At 32.7% G+C, this 27,879-nt stretch overlaps 1 protein-coding gene across 2 annotated transcripts in view; it reads left to right on the top strand.

Moving 5' to 3' along the window:
- Positions 1-27,879, top strand: part of CSTF3 (cleavage stimulation factor subunit 3) — an 80,287-nt gene that overhangs the window by 4,649 nt on the left and 47,759 nt on the right. For both annotated transcript variants that reach the window (XM_036891753.2, XM_036891752.2), the window contains 2 exons: positions 7,995-8,096; positions 8,216-8,311. In XM_036891753.2, coding sequence (XP_036747648.1) covers positions 7,995-8,096; positions 8,216-8,311 — 198 coding nt within the window. The remainder of the gene's footprint in view (positions 1-7,994; positions 8,097-8,215; positions 8,312-27,879) is intronic.

Raw genomic sequence — 27,879 nt, 5'->3', positions numbered from 1 at the left:
TACTCTATTTGGCAATAATTGTTCCTGAGACAGATTGATCTATGTTTGCAGAAACACTGGTTTTCCTTAGAGGTACACCAAAGATTGTGTTAGGTGACCTTGTATTCCTTCAGGATTAGGAATATAGGTGTTTCAAGGGAAAACAGGACTTCTCATCCTAGATAGACATTCCATAGTGGCAAAATCTGTACTCAGCTGTTTGCCTATTAAGTGGAAACTGCCAATAAGTTTATAGTTTTAAGCTTTTCTGCCATTTTCTGTAAATCTTTCTTTTTACCAAGATCTGGCTAGAAATTTAAGTATTTCCGTTTTGTTTTGCTAGACAGTGGTAATGGTGTTAGAATTGATATAAAAAGGGTTTTGAGTTGAGCAAATGTTTGTTATTTTTTGATCAGTGGATAGTTTATTATAAAACAGTAAGTAATAAAACCAGAAAGGCAAAACTATTCCCTAATTGAGGTTTTTCTGATGTTTCACAGAGTTTATATAGTGAATATCTTGGCTATCTTGACCTAAAAAGCTACATTTTTCAATTCTAAAAAACTAATTTTTGTTTTTTCATAGGGCATGAATAAATTAATAAGCAAATGTGATAAGTATAATTATTTGGACCAATAACCTTTAGTCTATTTAAAAAATTTTCAGTTGTAGATTTTTAGTTTTTGGAAGGGTTGATTGGATTATATGCAGGATACGTATTCCAATTCATTCACCAAAAAAATCTAGTAGACTCTTCTGCACTGGTAAAGGAACACAGGACTAAGCTGGCATCCAATCCTAATGTCACCTTCACATAAAATGCTTTATTCTTCAGGCATATGAATTGGCTCAGTTATTACTTGGAGATGGTCTTGCGGAGTGTTACCCTAGTCTTAATTTTATTTTGAAAAAAGTTAACTACCAAAACAGACTTAAGACTTCAAATATGTAGTATAGTATATGCAGTTTTCTTAATGCTTGTATGCACACACACACACACACACACACACACAATTTAGGTCTGGTGTCACTTTATTTTTAAGGAAACACAACATTTGGAAAAAGCATATTTACAGAACAAAGATTAGATAGTTTCTTAAAATGGTGTCTGTGGTCCCTTGCATCATAATCATTTTAGGTGCTTTATAAAAGAGTAGGTGCCCACACTCCAATTTCAGACATGGTGTAACAGATTCTATAAGAGCCTGAGAATCTTCATTGCAAACAAGTACCACAAGGGATTGTTACATAAACAAGCTTACAAACCACTTAGGGGTTGAAGATAACCTGGACCTTAAAAGTTGTTTTTGATACATTTTTGATAAAGTAAGTGGAGAAAAAAATTGCAGATTATTAGAAGATGACTGGGCTTTTGACAGTATTTTACTGATATTTCCTCTCCTACTATATTTAATCAGCCATTACTCGTAATCATAGAAAATACTCATTACAAAGTCAGTTTTGAGACTTACCTACTTGTTCAATTGGTCATGGTCAAGGGCTTAGATAGGTTTAAATCCTTTAACTTATTATCTCCTCCTTACTTTTGACATTTATCACATGGATTAACTTTCAACTGATCTCTGTTTTAACTTAATTCAGTATGACCACTAGCATAATAACACCCTTTCCATTTACCACAGATAGACAGCTATTTGGAGAAAAATAACTACTTTTTTCTTTTCCTTTTCAAGCTTTATTTCCCTGGTGGGAATGGGAGAAAGAAACTAGGTTATTTTATTCTTTCAATCATTAATATAATAGTGTTTGTCACTTCACCTCCCTCCCCCAATTAACAGCCCCCTAATGTATGTTAAGCTGCCATATGAAAGAAAGTGGTTTGCAGTTGCAACAAAGCTTAACTAAAGAGATTTCCATAATTGTGCCATACCCACAGTTATATGAAAAGGCTATTAAAAATGTTTCTCCCCTTTCCAGCTACATAACTAGTTATGTTATACTTCACAATTGCAGTTCTGTAGTCATAATACCTCATCCAAAACAACGTATTGCAGTAGCTTGAAAGTGGAAGCAAATAATGTCTTCTGTTTAGCTAGACATTAAAAGAACCACAAAAATGCAAAACAATGCCATTGTTTTCACTTGTTTTATGTTTTGGAAAACATTTAAAAATAAGATGAGAAGTTTATTTCAGAAGGAATTAAATTTAAACGATTTTGTTTTAACTTATAACATGATAATACTGACAGATTCAACCCACATTTTAAAAAAATCTCTGGTTCTTCAGTTTTTAAGAGTACAACAATTTTTCACAAAAAGTTTGAGAACAGTGAAATAGTGTGTGGGGCTTCATGCCAATGTCAAGTACTTTTCTCTGAGTTAGCTTCACATAACAAACATACGTGGTAAAATGAAGAGAACCCACCAAATGGGGAGAAAAATTTTGTCAATTAGATACCTGATAACAGGTTTTGTATCTATTATATAAGACTTGCAATTCATTAATAAGATAGCAAAAGTGTGCAAAGAATCTGAATAGGCATTTCTTCAAAGATAATACAAATGGCTAATAGGAACATTAAAAAATGCTGAATGTCATTATGCATCAGGAAAGTGTAGATCAAAATCACAATGAGATATTATCCACTAGGATGGTTATTACAATCATCAAAAATACACATAACAAGTTTTGGTGAGGATGAGGAGAAATTGGAACCCTCATGCGCTGCTGGTGGAAGTGTAAAATGGTTCAGTTGCTTTGGAAAACCAGTCTGGCAGTTCTTCAGTGTTAAACAGAATTACCATATAACCTCGTATAGCAATTTAACTACTAGATATAGAACTAAGAAAAAAGAGAACACAAATGAATTCCACTAAAAAAATGGAAACAATTCAAATGCTCATCAACTGATGAATTAGCGAAATGTGGAGTATCCATACAATGGAATATTTGGCAATAGAAAGGAAAGTACTGATACATGATAAAACATGAACCTTGAAAACCTGTAAAGTGAAAGCCAGAAAGAAAAGAACACTTACTGTATGATGTCACTTACATGAAATAACCTGCACTTTGATGGAGACAGATTGGTGATTGCTTAGGGCTGTGGGATGGGAAGTGAGAATGACTATTAATGGATATGGGTTTCTTTGTGAAGTGATAAAATGTTTTAAAATGTATTGTGGTGGTTGCTAAAAACCACTGAATTACATGCTTTACGTGCATCATTTGTATGTTATGTGATTATACATATCTCAATAAAGCCATTATTAAAAATGTAAAAAGTCAAGAACACATAATGGATTTACTGTACTTCCATACTTCTAATCATTGACATGTACCTTTATTCATAAGAAAATAAATCAGTTGATGTTTTAGCAGTGTACTACTAGAAAAACAATTCATAGAACAGATGTTAGCAATAGTTTCTCAGTAACTTTTCTCCCTACACTTTTTAAGTGTATCATTTAGTTCACATTTTTTAAAGTTTTTTGAGCTTAATACTGTATATTGGTGTGTATCTCTATTCTCTGTACAGTTGTGTTATTTTGCTAGTTTTTAAAACTGAAATTAAAGAAGTTCCTAAAGGCATACTAGTGTCATTAGTAATATGCAACTTTGGGAGCTAGTCCCGCCTTTCTGCTTATTTGATTTGGGGTTTAATCTTACTCCAAATTAACATTGCCTAAAGATTGATAATGGGATTAGAGTTTATTCCATAGGCAAAAACTGGATTTTGATAGTTTCTTACAGTAATATGTTTTGGGGATAGTAATATGTTTTAGGGACATAAAAGTATGGGACAGCTGTTCTTTTACTATACTAAGTGGAGTTCTGGCCTCATTCCAGTACAAATGGGCATTGGAAACATCCCATAAAAGTTTTCTTAAAGTGACCTGTTCCTCCAAACTGGCAGCATTACAACACAACTCCTATTTCCTATGTAGGCCCAGTTTCCTTTTTGATGCAAGAGCAGTGTTCAGTTTTCCTTTGCCTTATAGCAATATGGTAACCAGGCCAGAAATCAGAGATGTTAAACTGTTGGCTACCCAACTGGTTCATAGCTTTGATAATGAATGACATTATTATGGGCATTAAATGTCATAACTGCCAGAGTATATGGTTGGCCATTTTGGTTAGCTTCCATTGTTGAATAGTGCACTTGATTGAGAATTATCTGTGTGTGTAGATTGTTTTGTGAACATTTAACTACGCTCTTGTCCAGGGGAAAATTTAGGAATGTAACAGATTTTGAAAAGAGCTTTTAGCCATGGTTCTGCCAGATTCTAACTGGCCTTGGGGCAGATTCATGTAATTTTATTTCTTATTAGGAAATGGGGTTATTACTTACTTAACAGAGAGTGACAATTAATGCCTGACATAGCAGGTGCTAAGCAAATACTCTTTACATCTGATCTCCAGCATGCTACGCATAGATTCCTAGGTCCTTTCCTCTGGTGTTTATGGAGAGAATTTTAGGACTTCCATGAACTTGGATGAGAAAATTAACACTTGTTTTTCACTAATCTCTAACTGAAATCGAACCCTTCCTTTTGTTTCGAATGTAGACAAGAAACCATAGGAGTAGTGTTAGCAACAACTGCAACTGGGACATAAATCCAAATTTGTTGCACACATCACTAGACTTGCCACTAGGTCTTGTTACTTAATTTGTTAAGTATCTTTTACTATATAAACTTTGTTTAAAAATATTTCAATAATTATATTTCAATATAATTGGTTTTCTTTGAAATCCCTCATAGTTTATCTTGTGTATTTAAGAACTTTCTGAGAAAGGGCCCATAGGCTTCACTAGACTGCAAAAAGGTTCTCTGGCACCAAAAGAAGGTTAGGAACCTCTGGAGAGCCATGGTTTTCAACTGAGGCTGCATGTTAAAACCAACTGGAGAGTTAAAAAAAAAGAAAAAATAGTGATGGTCTAGGCCCATCCCAAAAATTCTTACTTACCTAGAAGGGTCTTTAGTATCTCTTTTAAAATCTCCTTTCCTCCAGGTGATACTGGGCTGCCAGGGTAGAGAATCACTAAAGGAATGGGTTATTTTAATTAATAAGGAGATGTTTATACTTCCTTGTTGGTTGGGTTCTGATGATCATATATTAGGTACTGTCTTACGAGTTTTCTCTGTTCTCTTACAGATTATGGTATACATTATCTATTTGGTAGGTTAATTTTCATCAAGTGGATCTTGAGTGTTTTTGCCTTTGCATCAGACTGCTTTGAAATACATAGTGTTGATTAAAGCAACTCAAGTATAGATTAGTTGTTCTTTAGTTTCTGATTTAAAGTTCCTGTATTAGATAAACTTATTTTATCATTAACATTTTATAGTTGTATCTTATGAACTAAGATCCTGGTTTATTTTAAAATATTTTTAATTTTTTCCAAGAAGTTAACTTTTTTAAAGGAAGTCTTGATTTTGTTGTATTCCAAATGCCCCTTCAGAAATGTTTGGCACATACCAGGCACTGAGCAGATACTTCTCAGGTGAATAGTAAAAATTCAAACAGCAGAACTGTATACAGTTTAAAGAGTGTATGTTGTGTGTGTCTCCCCAGACCATCCCTTTTTTTTAAACCCAGTTACTATGGAGATTGTTCCATGTATATATAGAACTATCTAAAGACTTGCCCTGCCATGTTTTTTTAGTGACTACAAATTTCATAATATAGCCAGTTCTTTTATACACGATTATTTAAATAATTTCTGGTCTTACGCAACAAAATAAAGTTGACTATTCTTCAGTATATATCTTTGCGTATGTGCAGTAGGGTAAGTTGCCAGGCATGAAACTCAGTGTCAGACATACTAATTGTGATAATTATTAATACTTGCCCCTGACAGCAATAGAATGTCTGTTTCTCCATACCCTTGCCAGGGCAGTGTTATAAAACATGTTTGATTTCTGTCTTAATGTTCACATTTGTTGGTCTTTAGAGTATTTAAAGTTCATTGTTGCTGCTTTTTCGATGGATTGTTTGAATACTTTGTCTTTTTGAGTTGCTGGTCGTTATTGACTAGATTTTATTTTAATAAGTTTGGTACTTTTCTGTATGTGTTGGACATACTTTTTTAAGTTTGCCTTTTGACTTTGATTATGCTTTTCTCATTCACAAATTTAAATTTTATGAATTAAGTTTATTCTTTTAAATGCTTCTGAAGAACCTTTGCCTTGCAAAGATATTTCACTGTTTTCCTCTAGTTCTTTATGTTTTTGTTTTTAATGTTTAAATCTTTGACTTACCTGAAATTTACTTTGGTAGAAAGGGTAACTTTGTTTTATAAAGTTGACTTTTTGCAGTTTTTCTAAGAGGACTACATTTACTCCAACACCAGACATTGACTAATCCACCATTCTGATTTGAAATGCCACCTTTATTATTTGCTATTTTTCCATATATTGTTTTCTGTCTGAGCCATCATGTCCAGTGGTTGATTTGTCACCATTACCCAACTGTTTTACTCTAGTCATTTTATGCTTTAATATGTGGGTGGAGTCAGTAGTCCTCCTTTATTAAACTTTCCAGTTTTAGTTTCTTAAGCCAGCTACTTACAAAGCTCTTGTATTAGTAAAACATAATTTTTGATACAAAATTGTATTAGTCTTTTAAATGATGTTTTTCTTTCTAAATAAATGTGTAATCATCAGTGGTGAAAGCTAATTTGTTCCAAAGAAAAGAGCGTATTGCTCCCAGGTAATTTTTTTCTAAACAGATGACTTAAGACTTTTTTTCCCAACTCTGGGTGTTCTGACAGAATTGTTGTGAGATATAAATTGCCACTAAAAAGAGAGAAAACGGAAGCTTTTAGGGGCAACTTCCCTCTCTATCTCCTGTTGAGTATTATTAGTGTGTATTATCATAAAGATTTCAAGAAGTCCTGCAAAAAGGCAAAACAAAACTTCATATAAATTAATATCTGATTAATTTGAGGCATCACTTTTGTGATACATAGTTGTATTCAGAATACTAATTTTGAGAAGCATTATTTGTATTTATGCCTCAGGTGCTAGCTACTATTTTGGGTATTTTTTAAAGATTATTTCTGTAATAAAAATAAACTACCTGAAAGGGTTTGGGAAATACTGGAAGTTAGAAAAAGGTGGGGGGGATCACCTGTACTTACGCCATTCATCACCCAAACATAACCATTAGACATTTTAGTACAATCTTTTTAAATCTCTTTTACTGCAGATGCTCCATAGTTTTTTTGAATCGTACTTATATACAATTTGTGGACCATGTTTTTAACACTTTTACATCAAAAATAAAATTTCCATATCATTTCATGCTTTTTCTTTGTAGCTCAGGATGAATGCTCTAGAAGCAGTATTTCTCAAAGTTGGTCCAGGGACCCTGAGGGTTCCTAAGACTTTCAGAGGATATGTGAGTCCAAATTGTTTCATAATTAATTTAAGACATTGCCTTTTTCAGTTTTAATCTTGCATAAACTATATGGTGGAATTTTTACATGGTGTGGTAATGCATCGGATTGAATGCAGAAGCAGATAAGAAAATCCAGTTACACTTTTTTAAGTCAGATGTGAAGCAAATATGTAAAACAGGGATCTTCTCACTGAATTTGAAGTTATTTTTCATAAAAGTGTTACTTAATTAACATGTAAATAATTTTATTGTTATTTGTACATGAATGCTTAACATTGTTCTGTTTTAATTCCTAACATGGTAGATATTATATAATAACAGAAACAAAAGCTCTTTGGTGTACTCAATTTTTAAGAGCATAAAAGGGGTCCTGAGATCACAGTTTGAGAACTGCTGCTCTGTAGTATGTAGTACAAAAGATAGATTTAATAAAATTTTAAATGTTTCAGAAGTATGTGATCACTTGATTTTGTTTTTAAGCAAGTCACTTACAGTGTATACAGATTACAGGAAATATAGGCCTTTAATAAGAGGATATTTTATATTGTATTTTATGTTGTGATGTTGCATTGGGGACTGATACATGTACTTAAATTAGGCATGAGATTTTTGAAACAGTAACATCAGTTCGTTATTTTTTTTCCCCCAGGCAGCTGAGTATGTCCCAGAGAAGGTGAAGAAAGCTGAAAAGAAATTAGAAGAGAATCCATATGACCTTGACGCTTGGAGCATTCTCATTCGAGAGGCACAGGTTTAGTGATATAGGATTACATTTCCTTCTCTATGGGTCCAATCACACTACTTGGTTCTGCAGTAAATATTCTCATGATCCTAACATTGTAAATGCTGTTTATTGGTTTTCAATTTTAGAATCAACCTATAGACAAAGCACGGAAGACTTATGAACGCCTTGTTGCCCAGTTCCCCAGTTCTGGCAGATTCTGGAAACTATACATTGAAGCAGAGGTTAATATTTTATTTTATTTTTTCTTACATAGCATATAATGGGAATTGCAGCCTACACTATCATGATAGCAAACAAGTTAGGAACATAGATAGTACAACTAGGACAAGGAGGATTTAAATGTTTCTTGCCTTTATTTTGTAAAATAGGTATGAAGTAGTAATTAAAGTGAATTTTTGAAAGTTGGGTCTTTACAAGCTGATGATTGTTGCATTTTGGAATTGCAACAACATTAAAACAGTTTCAATGGTATTGGAGTGCTTTAGCCTTTTATTTACTTGTCATGTGTCAATTTATTGCCTCCTGTGTCATTTATTTAGAACTCATTTTTCTTTTTATTCCTACTTACATAACTAATATGAATGGTATTAAAAGAAAATACAAAAATGTTAACATAGTTTCGTAGGCTATTTTGAGTGTCTGGTGAAACGAAACATTTAGGTGAATAATTGTTTCAGATTTTAACTGTGAAAATGCATTGTTTGCCAATAAATGTAAGCACTTCAATAATTTAAAGAAATTTTTTTCTGTAGGATAAAGTTTACATTACACAGGAATAAGCTGATGTGACTCAAATCTATGTAATCGTAATTTACCCAATGTTACTTTGATTTTTATTTTTCGTTCTAACCGTTTTGAAGTAAGTTGGGCATGTTTATTTTAAAGAGTAAGGGCCCCGTTCTTGATTATGTTTGGAAGGGAAATGTCCATTTTTAAAGACTGGAATTAGCAGTCAAGATAATAATAAAACATTAATGTATTGGTAACCATTGCACCAAGTAATCATTGAGGTTATAAATTAATGTGATGGAAAAGTGAAATGGGACTACTTGATACCCACATTAAGCTGAAAATGATATCCTTTTTATAATTTATAATACTTGTCAAATATTCTTATTTTGAATATTATTCATTTTGTAATATAAATTCTCAACATAATCAAGTACACTGCAGCCTCTTCATAACAGTTTCTGCAGTTGCTGAAATTAGATAATACATGGTTCTGTTTTGGACCTATTCAAAGGGTTTTAGTTATATCAGCAGTACTGAAGAAACTTGAACACAACACAGTGTCTGTCACCTGTGATGTGTCCCTCAGAATGGACCCAGCCAACAGCAGATTTAAATCGAGGCTACAGTGTACTCTTTGTTTTTGTGCTATAGTTTATATTGCCTTACTTTGGGAGGGTTGGATTACTGGACAATACAAGGAACATTATGTGTGTGTGTGAAATTTTTTGTGTATGGTAGTGTGTGTGGTTTGTGTGCTCGTGTGTTTGTATGTCTGAGAGAGACTGTACCTTACGTGGAGTCTGGATGTGGTTTTGGCCCAAGACCATATCTTTAAGGTTTCATCACTTTGACTTTGGGACCATTTTTCTTTGATATATTTAATTATCAGAGTAGACTGGCATGAAATTCACCAGGTGAGTGACTAGACCTGTCTGAAGTATGCTGAAGCCAGTGCTGCTTTGTAATACTCATTAAAGCAAGGAACCTGTATCACCTGTACATGGTCTGCATTCCAGTTTGACTTTACAAACACAATAGCTTATATACAAACTCATCAGAAGTGAACATAGTTGGTATAGTTTTTTTTAATAATGAAGTAATACTTTTTGATTTTTAGGAATTTCTTTCAGTTTCTCAAACATTCAGCCATTATTCACGTACTTCATCATAGCATAAGTTAAACTGAAATTGGCAGTTAGATACTCCATTCTGTAAGTATAAACACAGTGGGTCTGTTTCTCCCATTTCCTAGCTAAAAATAAGAACTGCATTCTAAAAAGAATTCTCAGACAGACCAGATGTCATTCCAACAGGCTGAAAGTTGTGTAAATAACAGGCTCATTTCATATGATAATTTTGGAGCTGCTCATAGTTACCGGATTTATTTAGTTGGTAATGTTTGCAGTCATTTCACACACACATCACATAAAAATATGAATATATGTATAAAACATCTCTTGAGAAAAAATGGTAAAGAAACCTATCTGTGTACTTTGTAAAATTTACATTTCTGGTTTAGGAGTTGTTAAATTGAATGCTGATCTCGGAAGTGCCTATCATGAGCCATGTTTTTCTCTCTCTTGATTTGCTCTCTATTTTTTTTTTTTCACATTTTGTACTTTGGCCCATGAGAGGCTAGTTATCTTTGGTCATATCGCCCAGTGTGACCTTTAGTATATCTGGAGAAGACATACATAATCTATTTACAATATATTAAAATTTGAAGTAACAAGAATGTCTTTACATTAAAGGTTAATACTAACAGCGTTTACAAAACACCCTGTATGCACTCTCAAGAAAATAAAGTTTGGTTAATACATTTGTTGTAACTCAGTACTTCATGGTGGGAAAACTGTTTCATTAATTTATGTTAAGCTAAATCAATGTGTGTGAGTTAGTTCTTTTCTAATGGAGAATACATACATCTTTAATAACAGATGATTGCTTCCTCAGAGAAATTTCTTGTATATCCTACTTAACAAAATAGCCCCCAAAAAGGACTTGGGTTTTTGGAGGAGGATTGTTTTTGTTTTTGTTTTGTGTTTATTGAAACATCAATTGCAAATGAGAGCATTTTATAATTTTTATCAAGGAGGTTAATGGACTAATCTGATATCTTAAGTATTTGCCAGTATATCAGTGTTTCTCATACTAATGAACATTTAGCAATACCTAGCTACTTGTATAAAATTTGAGCTTTCAAATTTAATCCTTAACCCATTACTTGCTTTTATTTATTTATTTATTTATCTATCTATCTACCTACTTATTTGTTTGTTTGTTTTGCAAAAGCATAGGAATTGTTAGAGGTAAATTTCTCTTGTTCTAATAAAAGGGCAACATCTGTGTATTTATAATATAATTTCAAAACTAGGCCATATTACTTTAGTGTTGCATATATTATATATAGGAGATCACAATTTTGCCTGTGAAAAGTGTTGCGTTAGTCTTGAATTCTAAAACTGCTATGCTACATGATTTGACTGTCATAAGAGCAGACAACTGTATGACTATTCTTAATGTGATAGAGTTATCAAGTATAGGTCTAAATGTAGTTACAATATTGAAATACTTCTGCTGCTTAGTTTTAAAGGAAAAATTGATATATATATAGGTCTCTTAAATCTGTAGTGTGTGTGTAGTACATTTTTGAATTTAAGAAATGTGAGCTTTTAAATACTAGAGTTAAGTGGAATACCCAAAAAGTCTCAGTCCTCTTTAAATAACCCACTTTTAGAGTTGTCAGAGGGGTCACTATCACAGAATTGAGAAAATTTACACTTTGCTATATTCTTTTGTAAGTTACTCCCTTCTCTCCCCTTGTGGTTTCTGTAGCTTTTCATGTAATTAGGTGATGTGACAGCATGTAAGAAGCTATAATATCTTATTGTTAGAAGTAATTTATTTTCAATCAGGACAAATTCATAAGAAAGGATGATATTTTTTATTGATAGCTGAAGGAGAAATGAAGACGGTAATGCTGCTGGTAATAGCAACACTGTATCTTGCTGTCTGTGAAAGCTGTAATTATTGAATAAAAGTGTATAGAGAATTGATTGCTTTTTATTTAAAAAAGTGAAAATGTGAATCCTTATAAACAACAGTTTGTGAAATACACATCTCAGTTTTTATAAATAATCCTTCTACTTGGGAAAATTACTCTTAAAAACACTTTTCTTCTTGGAAAATGGAAGTAATCTCAGAATGGAACATGAGTGACCTAAGTTGAAATAAACTTCAATGTTCATACTGTTTCAGTGCCTCTAAGTAGCAGTTTAAACTACTGTATTTATGATGTTTTGTGTATATTGGGCAATGTGATTTTTGAATGTAGATAGAATTATTACATTACATATAGATAATTTCTTCAACTTGGAATCGTTTTAACAAAACAATCTGTACTCTTTTCCTATAGATCTGCTCTTTTCCTGTTTGTAATAAATGTTGGTCCATGTCTGTGTGATTATTCAGGTTATACTCTAAAACGCAATATACCTTTTAATCTAGTTTACTAAATGCATGTATAAATGCAGTGTAGGGGTGTTAAAACAGGAATTATTTGCAGACAGAACCAATTGATCAAATATCTGAAAGTGCTTTGAATAATTACATAGTATTTTAAAAACAAAGAAGATATTTTCATGTTTGCTATTAAAAATACTGAAGTTATATTTTAGGGTTTATTGAAGTATCCCTTCCATTATTGTAGCATAGGTGTTGTCACTTCTAACATTATCTACATTTTTTTGCATGGGAGCTTTTCACCCAAGGCTTAGCATAATACAACTGTTTGCAAAACGACAGTTAATCTAGATTAACAAAATTCCTTCCAAAGTTTCTTTTTCATTTGTTTTGTCTTATAGATAATTTATTAATTTATTTGAAATGTAGCCATTTCTTTTCAAGCAAAACCTTGTACTGATCAGCCTGATAGTTTTATTTATACTTCTAAACTTCATAATGCAAAGTTATAATCTTTGCAAGCACTGATAAACTTTGAAAAAAATGATCCTTTTACTTGTGGAAAGACTAAGTTTTAAAACCAGCTTCTGTGTGTTTGTGTGTGTGTGTGTGTGTGTGTGTGTGTGTGTGTGTAATAAGAGTTACAGTATATTCTGAAAATGTGGAAAAGATGTCTTGCCAGAAAAGTACATACATTCTAAAATTTGTGAAACCAAAGAGCTATTAGATCACACAGTTGGAAGTTTCCCTGTGAGTAGTGTTTTAGTCTAAAGTTTTTGGACATTTTGGAATAACAATATTTAATATATAATACCAATAATTAAGTTTTTAAAAATTATTGGGCATTGTAGTCATCTAGATCTTAGGGTATCTCAGTGTACAGCCAGCCACCTACCCTGTCCCAGGAGGTATTAAAGTTATGCTTCACTATGGCATCTGTGAATAAACAAAAACACTTAATGCTCTTCATCATACAGGGTTAGATATCTCCAAATTTAGAGAGAGAACTAAACCTAAAAGGGAACCCTTTTTTAGGATGCTCTGCATTTTCTTTTGGGTGGGGGCGGGGGTTGCGTTCTGCATTTTCACTTCTAACTTGAGCATAGGGAAACTAGGTACCAATTAATTGACTTTCTCTTAAACAAAATGTCCTCTTAAAGGGCTCCAATGTTTTTTAATGGATTTGTTTTTGTTTTATTAGTGTATGCTTTCAACTTGCAAACAGCTGTTCTTTCTGAATGAGTCTGGTTCAAGGCACTTCGAAGAAATGAGGATGTCTGAAATACTAGTGATATCTATAAAAACCACTTAATGTAGACAAGAAAGCATTAACTTGTACATTTACTTTTTAAACGTTAAATTTTATTACTAAGCAGTTTTGTTCTTAGCAAATTTGGAGGAGGTAGCAAATGGTTAGTATAATCGTGTTATAAAAATTGAAGTCTACATTTTTTTACCCCAAATATTCAGGATCCACAGCAATTTGAACAAAATTGTGAATATTTGCTTTGCATACAACTTGTTGAGAAACTAAATGGCTTTTCTAAGGCTCAGGGAAGCATAACCTGGGGTAAGTTTTACCATTTTTTTATTCTAGGAGACCTCCAAAGAAAAATTTTCTATTTGGAAGTGTTAAGTGATAGCTCTAAAAACAAAGAATCTGATGTTAAAGACAGGATTGAAATGTAGTTTTTGAGTAATAGTTTGAAATGTAGTAAGCTCCAAAGATGACAAATCCCAAAGCTGTTTTTTATGATACTTATATTCATGTGAGAAAACATGAATATAACTTCTTAAATGCAAATTTTAGTCTAGCAATTACAGGAATCTTGAGATTCCTCTGCAGGAAATGGTCTTTTTTTCTTTAGTTTTATTGAAATTTAATTGGCAATACTGTGTAAGTTTAAGGTGTACACCATGACTTGATGAGTGTATCTATTGAGTAATGATTACCACAGTGTTAACATCCATCACCTCACAGAGTAACAAGGGAATGGTCTTTTGTGATGACATTTTCAGTAACTTTTTCATACTGAGTTCAAAGAAGAAAAAGACCATTTCATGATGATTATTTTCTTGAAGATTTTTTTATTGAACGTATTATAAATATACAAGTGGACATTTCTAAAGCCAAAGTGGACATAAGTTTAAATCAGATATTTAGAGTTGGAAGATGAGATGAATTAGTTTAGCACCCCCCCCTTTTTTTTTTTAAGGTATCATTGATATACATGTACTCTTACAAAGGTTTCACATGAAAAACATTGTGGTTACTACATTCACCCATATTTTCAAGTCTCTCCCATACCCCATTGAAGTCACTGTCCATCAGTGTAGTAAGATGCCACAGAGTCACTACTTGTCTTCTGTGTGGTACACTGTCTTCCCTGTGACTACCCCAAACACCATGTGTACTGATCATAATACCCCTTAGTCTCCTTCTCCCTCCCTCCCCTTTGGTAACCGCTAGTCCCTTCTTGGAGTCTGTGAGTCTGCTGCTGTTTTGTTCCTTCAGTTTTGTTTTGTTATGCTCCACAAATGAGGGAAATCATTTGGTTTTGTCTTTCTCTGCCTGGCTTACTGCACTGAGCATGATATCCTCCAGCTCCATCCATGTTGCAAATGGTAGGATTCGTTTCTTATGGCTGAATAGTATTCCAGTGTGTGTGTGTGAGAGAGAGAGAGAGCACGTCTTTATCCATTCATCTACTGGACACTTAGGTTGCTTCCATATCTTTAGTCCCCTTATTTTATACACAGATAATCAAGAGGTAGTTTTGCCCTAGAACCAAAGTTAAAAACCACTGCTTTAGGATCACCTGGGAAGCTTTTTAGAGTATCAATATTGCTGACTCAGTCTCCAAAAGATTGACACATGGAAGTGTTCATGGCAGCCAGTTTTTAGCAATTGAGGCATTAGGGAGCAGTAATTGAATCTTACTGTTGGTACCTCCCAGAATTCTCCCTATACTTGTCTAGGTTACAGGATGAGTAGTTCGTGCCTTGTTACTGCTCCATGTGATTTATCAATATGTAGTCCATCAAGAAATAATGTTAGGCATGCACTGCGCTTTGGTGGTGGTATTGATAGTGTGGTGACTAATTCTCAGATCTGCAATCTGGGTTAAGGTGGTATTATTGAACTTTGTTTTTTACTTGCTCATTTCATTCCTGGGTTTGAAACCCAATTTTCTCATTCCATAAACTTTGTTTTCCCTAATTAAAAACAGTATAATCACTGAAGTACCAAACGGACAGCTTTTAAGGAATCCCCATGTGTTAAGAGAGGGCAATCTAGCTGGAGGGTGTGGCTTAAAAGTGCATCTTTTTTTTGGTAGCTTAATAACCTTGGGTGAGTTTTTAAACATGAATACCACATCTTCATATTTATTTTCAGATTATTAACTAGCATCCATGTATTAGTATTTGGGTGTTTAGAATTACACTTTACAGAGTTACTTTTTCTTTAGAGTTGGGGATTGGAGCGTTTGCCCACTGAACATCATTTCTAGCTGTTTTTGTAGTTGTTTAAATCCATTCTGAATTTTTCACTACAGAGATGAATGTGGTGGTTCTCAATCATTTTTAACTCATGTCTTCCCCTTTAAGACAAAATTTTTTTTCCTTTGGTGGCTTTGGGCAGTTTTACAATCAAATGTGACTTTAAAAATGGTTGTATTTCCAATTAATGTCTGTCCTCAGGAGAGTTGGCTCTTTACAGCTATAATCAAGAATTTTGGTAGCAGTGATATTTGTAGAAGTATCAAGTAAAATTATTTAAAACTTAAGTATAATAAAACAAGTTAAAAATTACTTTAACATTTGTATTCTGTATTATCTGTACCTTTCATTCATTCATTCCTTTGATTACCTATTTTCACAATTGTGTAATAAGTTCAGTTCTTAAGGTTTTGTGGTTCTTTTAATCAAGATACATTAGTAGGTGAAAAATGCTTAAAACATAACTACCGTTGTTTGGAGTGTGGCAATCACTGGGGATCACATAGTTTAGTCTGCTTTGTTATGGGTTGAATAGCAAGTCAGCATTGCTTTTACTGGTTATAAACTTGTTAGTTTTATTTTTTAAGCAATTTCTGAATGCATTTTTAACTTGAAAATATTCTAAAGTTGGAAGAACAATACAAGAAACTCCTCCTATACACCCTTTACCCTGATTGACCAGTTTTTAATACTTAACACAATGAATGTTTTGTTAATTTCTGTCTTTCCTGAACCAGAGGAAATTGGGTTGCATACATCACAACCTATAATACTTAAGTGTATTTCCTAATAACAAAGATATTCTCATACAGAAATAAACAGGAAGTTCAGGAAAGAAAACAAATAGAATTTAATCTGCAGTCCATGTTCTACTTTCACTATTCTAATTATGCCCTTTTTAGCAATTGGTATCTAATCCAAGATCATATAACTGTCATTACTCTTCAGTCTCCTTTGATGTTCTCATCAGTTCCTCAGCCTTAATTTTGATAATCTCATTAGATTCAGGTTATATACATATTAGCGGAAAAGCTACATGCCTGTGTCCTCACAGTATCATCTAGGGGCACATTATGTTCATTTACCCCTTACTGACAATGTTAATGTTGACCATTTCCTCCACTGCGTAGTTTTTTATTTTGTAAATTGGTAACGGGAGATACATTGAGACTATAAAAACACTTTTTTGTACAACAACCACTCCATTTTGAATCTACTAACGATTCTTTTCCGAATCAGTGATGTTTTTCTCACAAATTATCTAGTGTTTTTCAGTATATTGAGTGTAAATACATACTGTTTATGAGTGACTCAAACTTTAAGCTTACTCAAATTTGAAAATCATTGGGAAGTACTAGCTTCTCTCCACCCCCACTCTTTTTTTCTTTTAAAAACTTACTAGTAAGTAATTGCAAAAGATGGTGATTTACAGGATTGGAGTGGCTTATCATGGTAGCAAGTTTCCCAAATATACACTGTCACTAATGCTTTTAAATTCTGTCAGATCAAATGGGGAAGATAAAATTTGTTCCCCCATTCAGTAGGTTATATAGAAACTTAACTAGTTTTGTATTTTCATAAGAACAACTGGAGGCTACAGGAAATAAATATCTTTATTGATGTACTTAGTTGACCAAATGTCAAATTATTTCAAATAAGAATTTTTATATTTTTTAAGAAGCATGGGAGCTTTGACTTTAAAACAGTGAGTCAAAAATCTAGATAAGTATTTGTGTTGAAATTGCTGTATTTTTTTATGTACTTTTCTCATTTGAGCCACAAATTAGAAAGTTAGAACTTTAAAATAACCTGTTAGCAATTAAAGGATTGATCAAACAGTGGAAGTGGTTATTTTCCAAAGAGCAAGCTCTTCCCATTGTAAATTTGTTTTCCTGAGATTAGTTAAATGAAATTTACATTTAAAGAATAGATGTCCCGATTCAGAGGAACTTGTGTCTGATGTAATCTTTTACAGTTAAATCGGGTATTTATTTGCCATGTGCCTGAACTCCAGGGTCAGATTTCTCCCTGTTATCTGTGTTACAAGAACAGTGGCCTGATTGTTTTGGTAGTGTGGAAAAGATGGATTTAAAGAATTAGTTTATTTAGAGAAATGTGGGGATTTGCAGGTTATCTTTTAAAGTAGTGGTATAGAGGAATAGGAATGACAGAATTTGGAATCTGGCGACCTAGGATTTTCTGCTTTAGCTCTTAAATTGAATTACTGTGACCTTAGGCAAGACATTTACTCTCCTTCCCAATCTTTAATGAAAATTTTAAAAAGTTGAAAAAGTAGTATGAATATTATAGTAAAAATTCATATGCTTTTCACCGTGATCAATGTTAGTTTTGCCTTGCATGCTTTATTTTACTTGTTTCTATAAAGAATATTGTCCTCCATAACCACAATATCATCACACTGAAAAGTAACAGTGGTCCAATATTATTTAATATCCAGCTCACATTTATGTTTTTCCAACTGTTGCAGATTGTTTCTAAAATTCCCTATTTCCATAATGGATAAAATTATTTTGAATTTTATGTTCTTATAATGGTCCTTTTTCTGCTGTACCCTGTGTTTATCCTTTACCACAGATTTCATACTATTGCTCATTCTTGTCCTCTCCACATTTGAAAAGGAAAACTAATGTGAATTCAGTCGTTTAACAGTTATAAATTATAATATAAATGGAAAGTTTCCGTTAACTATTCTAGATAAGAACTGCTGGAATATTGAAGAGTGGGATGGGAATTTTTTATATTTTTACTACTAACAGGCAACTATTCTGAATTTAAATATTTAATAAAAGTTTTGTTGATCCTAATGAGAATATGCGTGGAACTGTATTGGAGTTCTTGGTGTTCTTCAGTTACATTTTAAGTGTTGCTCTACAAAACCACTAAATCTTATGTAAAACAATATTCCATCTAGACATTATATAATGAAAAGTATGTGAGGAAGGTATTTTTGGAGGTGAAATGCTTAGAATATATTTTCACAAAGTCAACATTTTAAAAATCCATTGTTGACTTAGTTGTACCCTATTGATAATGACTTTTCCTTTATTCTGATTACTTGCCTCAACTATAATTGCTAAGTTTATTAGTCCTTTAATATATTTAGTACTAAAATATGGGATATCTGATTGGTCACATTTTACCAGTTGAGCTAAGTATGTATTGTCCCATATATTTTTTGTTTGTTTTTGGATGTTCAGCTTTTCTGAGGTTTAAAGGAGTTAAACAGCTTTCCTAAGATCAACAAAAATTAAAGTTTTAAGCTCCTGGAATTAAGTGGGAAATCTAGGGGCTTATTCCTGAGTTTTCTCATTCCTGGGTCTGTGTTCCTAGTCACTAACCACTATACTAAGGTAAGAAATCTAAAAAACAGTATAGTTGTAGAAATAGCTATAGTGTAAGTTCATAACTCTTCTTTGCTCAAGAGTTTCTTGCATTCTTATTTAGCTATTAGGATTTGGGGGTATAACTGAAAAAAATTAGTATGTGTAGCTACTTACAGCCATGTAAAATTGCTACAAATCTTAAAAGATGGCATGGTACAGTAACTTCCATGCAACCTCATCTTAATGGTTTATGTAAAATCTTACCCCTGAAATAATTCTTCGCTGTTCTGTGTAGTTTGACAGTTCATAGTTTAAACAATTTTTAGCCATGTGTAATTCGGTTTAATTCCAAATAGAGAAGAATTCTGCATGCAACAGTGGCAAGTAGTAATTATGCACTTTTAAGTTTATAAAGACAGATTCTTTACAGCTCCAAATGCTTATTTTCATCCAAAATAAATGTGAGAAGAATAAATGTACCTTCTATTTCCAGTTTAGCCATTAGGAGCTTTATTAGAAGTTTCTTAAATCAAGGCCAAAATTTACAGTATCTGTTCAGTAGACAGTTAACCTCCATACTTTTTATTCCATAAAAATGTAAAAGTCTTGCAAAGTAAGCTTTGTGATAGGACAGACTATTATGATTTTTTGGGTGGGGGTGGTCTTTAAAGTGTTTGGAATTATGAAGCAAAACTGAAAAAAGGAAAACGAAAGGTTGAAGTCAAGAATACCTAGCTCTCTTAAAAAAAGTTCTGTAAAGATTTTGACTAATTTTAATAGGAAAAGTCGTGTATTCACGGAAACTTTTGTAATTTGTTGTTTATCGAACAAATTTGAGAACTATTTTTTGAGCACATCTCCGACCTTACATCACTGAGTACTGAAATTTCATGTTGGTTCCTGATACTGCTCAATTGATGTTAAATAAACCGTATGACAAAATTCGTATCTCTTATAAGATGGTTTTGTGGTTCTGTTTCCTACAATTGAACTGCAGATTTATTCAGTGATGCTTATTCTAAGATACTTTTTGGATGGGAAGAAAAATATAAGCTGTAAAAGATTAGGAGGTTCTATGCAGATTAAAATAGGCAGAATTTTGTTAGGAAACGTTTTTAGCAAGTAATTTTATTTGTAAAGTCTAAAAGTCCCTTAAAACCAGGTGTTCAGCAGAATGAAGACTTACAGATGCCTGTTAATTTATTTGCCTGGGTTATATTCAGGGAAAATTGCCCAAAGTGTTATACTGTTTTTCAGTAGTAAATTATTCAATATATTATTAAAAAAAAGTCATCTGGTACATTTTCAGTCCCTATAACCTGCATATTTTTGTAGGTTTTTATGTGGCTATAAGCAAAAAAAGTACATGAAAATGTCTTTGTTTCAGGTTCTGGCCTTCATTTTTATGTATGGGGAGATGGGAGAGTTTGAAGTACCAACTGAGTAAACAACATGCTAGACACTTAGATGGTATGGACATCTCAGTGAACAAATTTACAGTTTGGTATAGGAGACTTACAATTTTGGGTGGTAAGTGCTTTCATAGAGAAAATACTGGGATAATATGTAAGGGTGAGTTAAGGAAATCCTCTGAAAGAACAAAACTTAAATATAGGCTTGAAATTAGCTCAGAATCCCTGGCAAAGAGGCTTTATTTGAGGAAATAAAACAAGTTGATAGTTACTAAGATGAATATTGCTGAACAAATTTTTGGGAAAATACACCTCCTAGTATTTGAAACAAATGACGTGTGACTTACATGGCAATTCTTAAAATTACAGAAACACAAGCTCGACAGTTAATGTAGAATTGGCAGCTAAGCTGTTAGGTAATTGAACTGAGGAAAAACAATATCTGAAATGATAATGGCTAGAATAATATGGTGAATGTAATTATGCTCTAGGAAAACCTTAAATGGAGATAACATAATTCTGGTCCCTTGTTTTAACTCAAATGCCTGCATAAGTTTAGAAGTTAACTGTGTGTAAGTTCCCATTTTGATTGTCAAAAATAGTGAATGTTAGAAGTTCTCTTGATTTTATTTTTGAGTCGTAAGACACTAATAGGATTAAGAAACTATGAGACCTTTTATTCCCTTTAATAATCTTCATATAGTTTCAAGGAAAAGTGATTAATTGATCAGACTTCATATTTTGGGAAGAAAAAAAGACTTTTCTAGGTAAGAAAATTATTTTTTTCTTGAGCAGTTGCTTCAAACAACTTGATTCCTAGAAAAATTTTCACTGAGTAAAATGTTTTTTTTATGAAATGTCCTAGGATACCACGTTGCCAATGTCTAATTCATCCAGTAGCATACTTTCTGGCTTGACTTTATAGTAAAGCTTTTGCTGATTTATTCTATGACAGGAACGGTTACACTGAAGGGGACAGATTAACAGCCAAGATTTTAAAATGCTACTTAGACTTTTATTGATTCTTTTGTCATAAATTGAAACTTAGTTTTGAATAAAACCCTGAAACAAATGTCCAATGTCTTTTGAATGTTTTTGGAATATATAGAGACTGGCTGAAATTAAAACAGCACAAGAACTGGTTTCCAAATATCTATTTGACAAAGTAGTTGGCAAATCTATTTCAGTCTTAAAACTTTACAAATTTCTGTAAAATCCAAAAATCAATTAGGGAGTACTATTTACTTATTACAATATGTTAATATGTAAAGGAAGTATTAAGGATTGTACTGATGGGATGATAATGTATACTTTTAGAAAGGTCGTGGTATTACATGAAATATAGTATTTTTATAGCAACAAGAGTAGAGGATTATGATCACTGAGCTGATTGGGTTTGGCTACTTTCTGTAATCTTCAAAAGCATTAGAATAACCAGGGTTCTATTCCAATTAGAAATTGGATGTAGTAAGAAAATTTCATATTATTAGTTAATATATGTGAAGACTAACATTTTTATGTTTAAGAAGCAGTTATTTCTTAGTCATAAATTCAGGTAGGTTTTGGTTAAATTTTTAATTAACACAAAATTTGTGTAAGGAGTAAACGGGGATACCAGCTAAATATAAACTTTTGTGCTTGATATCTGTATAGTAATTCACATAGTGAAGTCTCTTAAGTCACACTGGCTTGCTTAAACATTCTTGATAAATTCCCCACCTGAAGGCTTTTCTTTATTTTAGCTGTTTTATCTGCTTTCAAGATACTTATCCAGATAGCTGCCAGAGAAAATCCTTTGCTTTCTTCAAATCTTGGCAAAATTTTTATCAGTGAATTCTGTGGCCACCATATTTAAAATTTCCACCTCCATTCCCAACACTTGAGCACTCATTTTTTCCTCTGTCATTTCATCTGTAATACCCTGTCCTAATACATTGGACAATTTACTTAATACTTATAGTTTGTCTTTTGTACATTGATATGTTTCAGGAACCTAGAACAGTACTTGGCATATGGTGGTGCTCTAAATATTTGTTGAATGAAAACTCCACAGTGAGAAATAGAATTGAGCTTATATTTGAAAACTTGAATTTTGATTTCTAAGAATTATAGTGTGATACCAATTAATGTATTTTTCATAAAATTGTAAGTGGCCACTACCTTCCTTGTTGACATAGGTAAAATCTTTATTTATAAAGTTTCTAAAAATACAGAGTGTTCTTTTAAATTATCTAATAACCCCTGATATTTATCTTAGAATAAGTTTCATTGACATTTAGAATTGTATGATGTATGACATGAGAAAAGTACTTTTTTTTTTAAAGAAAAGTTGCTTGTGATTGTGATTTAAATGCTTTTGGATAAATCTTAAATATTGATTTAGAGGATAAATAATCTGGTTGCAGTAAAGTTTTAGGCTTATTGGAGTAAAATTTCTGAGACATTTGTATGCATATATATGAGATAAAAACTTGAGTTTTCACATTTTTCACAGGTTATTGTCAAATTGTAAAGTATAAACATCCTAACCCTTCTCCATCCCTTTTAACAATTTTGACTAAGGTATACGTGCAGTGCCAAAATCTGATTGATGATTAGAAATTGACATCAAGATACTTAAAATTATATAAGTTCCTGTTTTAATTTATCCATAAACTTTACATAAATGGCAATTTTAAAAACAAATATAAAAGATGAATTACTCTAGCTTTTGTGTTTTTTGAAAACTGTAGAATTCTGTATTATTATTTATCATTTTACTTTTTGTTGTAGCTTTCACCCAAACTTCACTTACTTATGCATAGCAAACATTAAAGGTAAACTCAACTGGCTGGATTCATAGTGTTTTAGAGAACTGAATCACACTTAATTTGGGAATTCTGTATTATAGGAAATATATTTGGTTAAATACTATAGCTTTTTTCAATCTGGAGTTTAGTGTTTCAATGAACATTAGCTTTTAAAGTTTTTGGTTGATTGTCAACAAATAGCTTGCATATACAGCTTTTTTTCCTAATGCTTTTGAAAGCCGAGGTGTCAGAACGTAATGAAGATTCATGTAATATGATGAGCTTGGTTACTCAGATCAGCTCTCACTGAAAGAAACTAAGGCTGCTGGACAGGATTTTAAAAACTTCTTTAAAGCATTGAAGAACTGACAGCATAGCAAGGAATTAGCAAGGAATTGGAAAACAAACACAAAAACCCAAAAAATTGGAACACTCGGAGATAAGCAAAGTACCTAAACTGTTGGCGCCTTGAAAGGCTTTGCCAAACAGAAACTGAGCTGCAGTTTTGAATGATTCTAGGAGCTCAGGCAGCAAAAGTCAAAGCCCAAGCCTGTCCAACAAGTTATTCTCCCTCTTTGAAGCTGTGTACAGGCAGTACTCAGGGTGATTGAACCAGAAATAAAACTATGTCACTTTCTTATCTTTAAGAGACTTAGGAAAGTTGCTGTGATCCTGAGCAGAGTGGAATGGGAAAGTCCTGGTACGTTACAATGAGTTGGCCTTTGCATGGATTTGTGGTCCAAATAAACACTTTAGTGGTTCAAAAAAAATTCAGAGCATGAATATGTAAGATGAACTCAGCCTGAAGTATGCATGTAGGTGCCTGATAAACTTACTCAAGCCTTCCCTGGAGGAATGTAGCTTCATCCTAAGCAACAAAATCTCAGATATTTTTCCAAAGAAAAGGAGTTGCTAAAAATAGCATTTAAGGAAATCACATACCAAAGAAATAGACCTCAAAAACCAGAAAGATCTAATTAGGTTAATAACATATTAGACAAGTGAAGAGAGAATTTGAGAATTGAAGAAATTTATATTGGAGCTTAAAGAAAGAAGAAAATATGAAAGATTAAAGAGCATGATGTATAGAGTGAATTTGTGTCTAGTTAAAGTTCCAAAAGAGGAGAGGTATTGGGCAGAAGCACAATTTGAAGAAGTACTAAGGATTTTCCAGAATTGATTAAAAAACTCAACAGATTTCAGGATGCTCAGTAAATCCCAAACAGGATTTAAAAATTATCCCACCTAGGACATAAGAATGAAATAGAGAACTGAAGGGAGAAAAAAAAAGCTGGATGCAAAAAGACAAATGACCTTCAAAGGAATAGCAGTTTGACAACTCCCAGCAACAACAGAAGCTAGAAGACGATGGAATTGCCTCTTCAGTTTGCTGAAACGAAGTAGCTGTCAGTTCTAAACCCAGGAAAGAAATCTTTAAGGGAATGAATAAAGACTTGAGCTAGGAAAGATTATTAATATTGTCAAGACACATGTATTTTTGGACATTTCCAATTATATAATTTTTGTGTGTGTGGTCTTTAAAGAATATTCATGTAGTTAATATCTATTAGGTTATTCTTAATACTTGTTCCTTAATAAGCTTTCTTTCCCAAAGTCATTCTGTTCTTACGAAAGTTGTAAATGAAAGGACTTCTATTAAAATTGTAATCAATGGTATACTTAAAGCTTTATTTCTTGAAGCAGAAAATGATTATGAATTTCATTTTTATGTTTATAAATTTGGTAAACCTTACTTGATTGCTTTAGTGCCAAAATTTTATGAAGTTTGTGACATCCAACAGTTTCTCAAAGAAAATGTTGACTTTCAAATTTTTACTTATGTATATCATTTCAATAATCTTATCATTAAATGTATAAATACTTTATAAAAAAAACACTTTAAATAATCTTGAATGACACCAGTGTCTTGTTCCAATAGTTATATACCTGTTTTTAGGTTTGACAATTGCCTGACTAAATGAGTTAGATTTTTATGGTAGTACTGCTGGATTTTACAAGTTTGTGTTAAGGTTAATTGCTGTCTTTTTAAAATGCTTAAATTCTAGCAGGTGTTTTGCAAGTTGCAAAAGTAATCCTTTGACTTAAAAATATTGTTAAATACTTTAACAATATTATATATCTAATTTCTGTGTGCATAATATCCTGTTTCTTTTGTATATTTTTAGAGTATGTTTTTTGGAATGTTTTGAGAATTGGTGGTGAAATACAGAAATGTGTTTAAACAGAAGCCAAAAAAAGGTTATATAAGACCAATAGGATTTAAAAATACATGTATTTTTAAAAATGTATATATGGTTCAAAAATCCATGATACAAAGGACCTACAGTGTGAATAGTCTTTTGTCCACCTATTCTTGAGCCACCCAGTTCTCCTCCCCAGTGGAAATGCTCAGCTTATTTTCTTCCCTCACCTCTGAACATGAATAATGACCTCTTATGCTCTAACACCTTGCTTTTTTTTTCTTAAACAAATTTTAGAGAGGCTGTTATTACAATTTTTTTGTAAGTATTTAGTATTCCAGTATCTTGTTTAGCCTGTATCCTGCTGAAGGATATTTAGGTTTTTCCAAACCCATCTTATTACAGTCATTACTGCATTGAATATCTCTATATATGTTATTTCCATTTGTGTGAATATATCTACAGATGAAATTTCTAGATGAAGAATTGCTACATCAAAGAGTAAGTGGGATTTTTTGAATTGTCTGTATCCAAATTGCCTTCCACAGACACTGTAACAATTTAAAATCCCATTGATAAAATCCTTAAAAGGCCCCACTTCCTTACATCCTCTTAATGCAATATACTATTACACCTTTTAATTTTCACCAGTATTGATAGATTAAAAGAACTATAATCTCAATGTGGTTTTGACTTGAATTTCTCTTACGAATGAGATTGAGCATGGTTTCATATGTTAAAGACTGTTTGGATTTCTTTTTCTGATACCTTTATGCCATTTTTTCTGTTTTGTTTTTTCTTATTGGCAAGAACACTAATTAAGGGAAACTTTAAACTTAAGCATGATTTGCTATTTAGAAGTTCAAGTAATTTTGATAAAACATTTGAATGTATGTTACCTTTATTGCTTTCATTTTAATGTCAGATAGGATAAATATCCTGAGATAAAAGAACAATACTTTTCTTTCAAATACATGTTTTGTGCTTAGATTTTCACTTAGCCAATCTATAATTTTCCATTTAAACCTTAACACTTACAAGTTATTTTTCTTGAGCTTTTTATATTCTTGCAACTCAGCATTGGACATGAGGATTTGGATATTTGTATGTTATGGTGATGGTTTTGAGTAGATTTTATAAGGGTGTGTTTGTTGTTGGTTGTGTATTTCCTTCCGTGAAGTTGATTCGACTATAAAACATGAAGAAAAATCTTGAATCACAGTACAGATTTTCTTGAGCTATTCAGTAAGGTCATTGAAAATAATAGGCATCAAAATCAGAAAAGATAAAGGCATCTTCAAGAATCAGATCCCTTTGAAGTGAGTTTTATGATAAAGATTATATTTGTATTGCTTAACATTAGTTTTAAGCTTGTTTTCCCAATGGTGAAGTAAACACTTAATAAAATGTGGTTTTCTAACGTGCACACCCTCTTATCCAACCATGTATCTCAACTGTAGCATTTTGAAAGGTATCTATAGGGTATTTTATGCCTTGTTTTGTGCATATGGTGAGATGATGAGGGAATGTGGGGAGGTGAACAGAATAATGGTCTTGTCCCCATCCTCCTGTCCTTCTTCAGGTTTAGGTAGTGATTGGGGAGAGGCTTTCTGGAGATTGGCTTCTTTGAGAAACTGAGCATTAGGAAGCAGTTTTTTTCCTATTACTTTTTTTTTTTTCTGGGTGGTTTAGAACATTGATTGTCTCATAGTTCTGGAGGCTAGAATTCCATGATCAAGGTATTGGAAGAACCATGCTCTCCCTGAAACCTGCAGGGAAATCCCACCTTGCTTCTTCCTAGTTTCTGGTAGTTGGCTCGCAGTCTGTGGTCCTTGTCTTGCAGCTGAATGACTCTATTCTCAGCTTTTATTGTCACACTGCCTTCTTCCTGTTTATTTTTTTTGAAATTTTTATTAAGGTATTATTGAGATACACTCTTCTGAAGATTTCACATGAAAAAACGTGGTTACTACATTTACTCAAGTCCCCACCCGTACCCCAGTGCAGTCACTGTCCATCAGTGTAGGAAGATGCCACAGAGTCACTATTTGCCTTCTCTGTGCTACACTGTTTTACCCGTGACCCCCCACAGCATGTGTACTAAACATAATGCCCTTCTCCCTCCCGACCTGCCCTCCCACACCCCTCCCCTTTGGTAACCATTAGTCCCTTGGAGTCTGTGAGTCTGCTGCTATTTTGTTCCTTCAGTTTTGCTTTGTTATACCCACAAATGAGGGAAATCTTTTGGCACTTGTCTTTCTCTGCCTGGCTTATTTCACTGAGCATAGTATCCTCCAGCTCCATCCATGTTGTTGCAAATGGTAGGATTTCTTTATTTCTTATGGCTG

This window comes from Manis pentadactyla, chromosome 9, assembly GCF_030020395.1.
Source record: "Manis pentadactyla isolate mManPen7 chromosome 9, mManPen7.hap1, whole genome shotgun sequence".
NCBI classification, from domain to species: Eukaryota; Metazoa; Chordata; class Mammalia; order Pholidota; family Manidae; genus Manis; species Manis pentadactyla.
The sequence above is the reverse complement of the archived record's forward strand: the minus strand, read 5'-3'. Positions and strand labels throughout refer to the sequence as shown.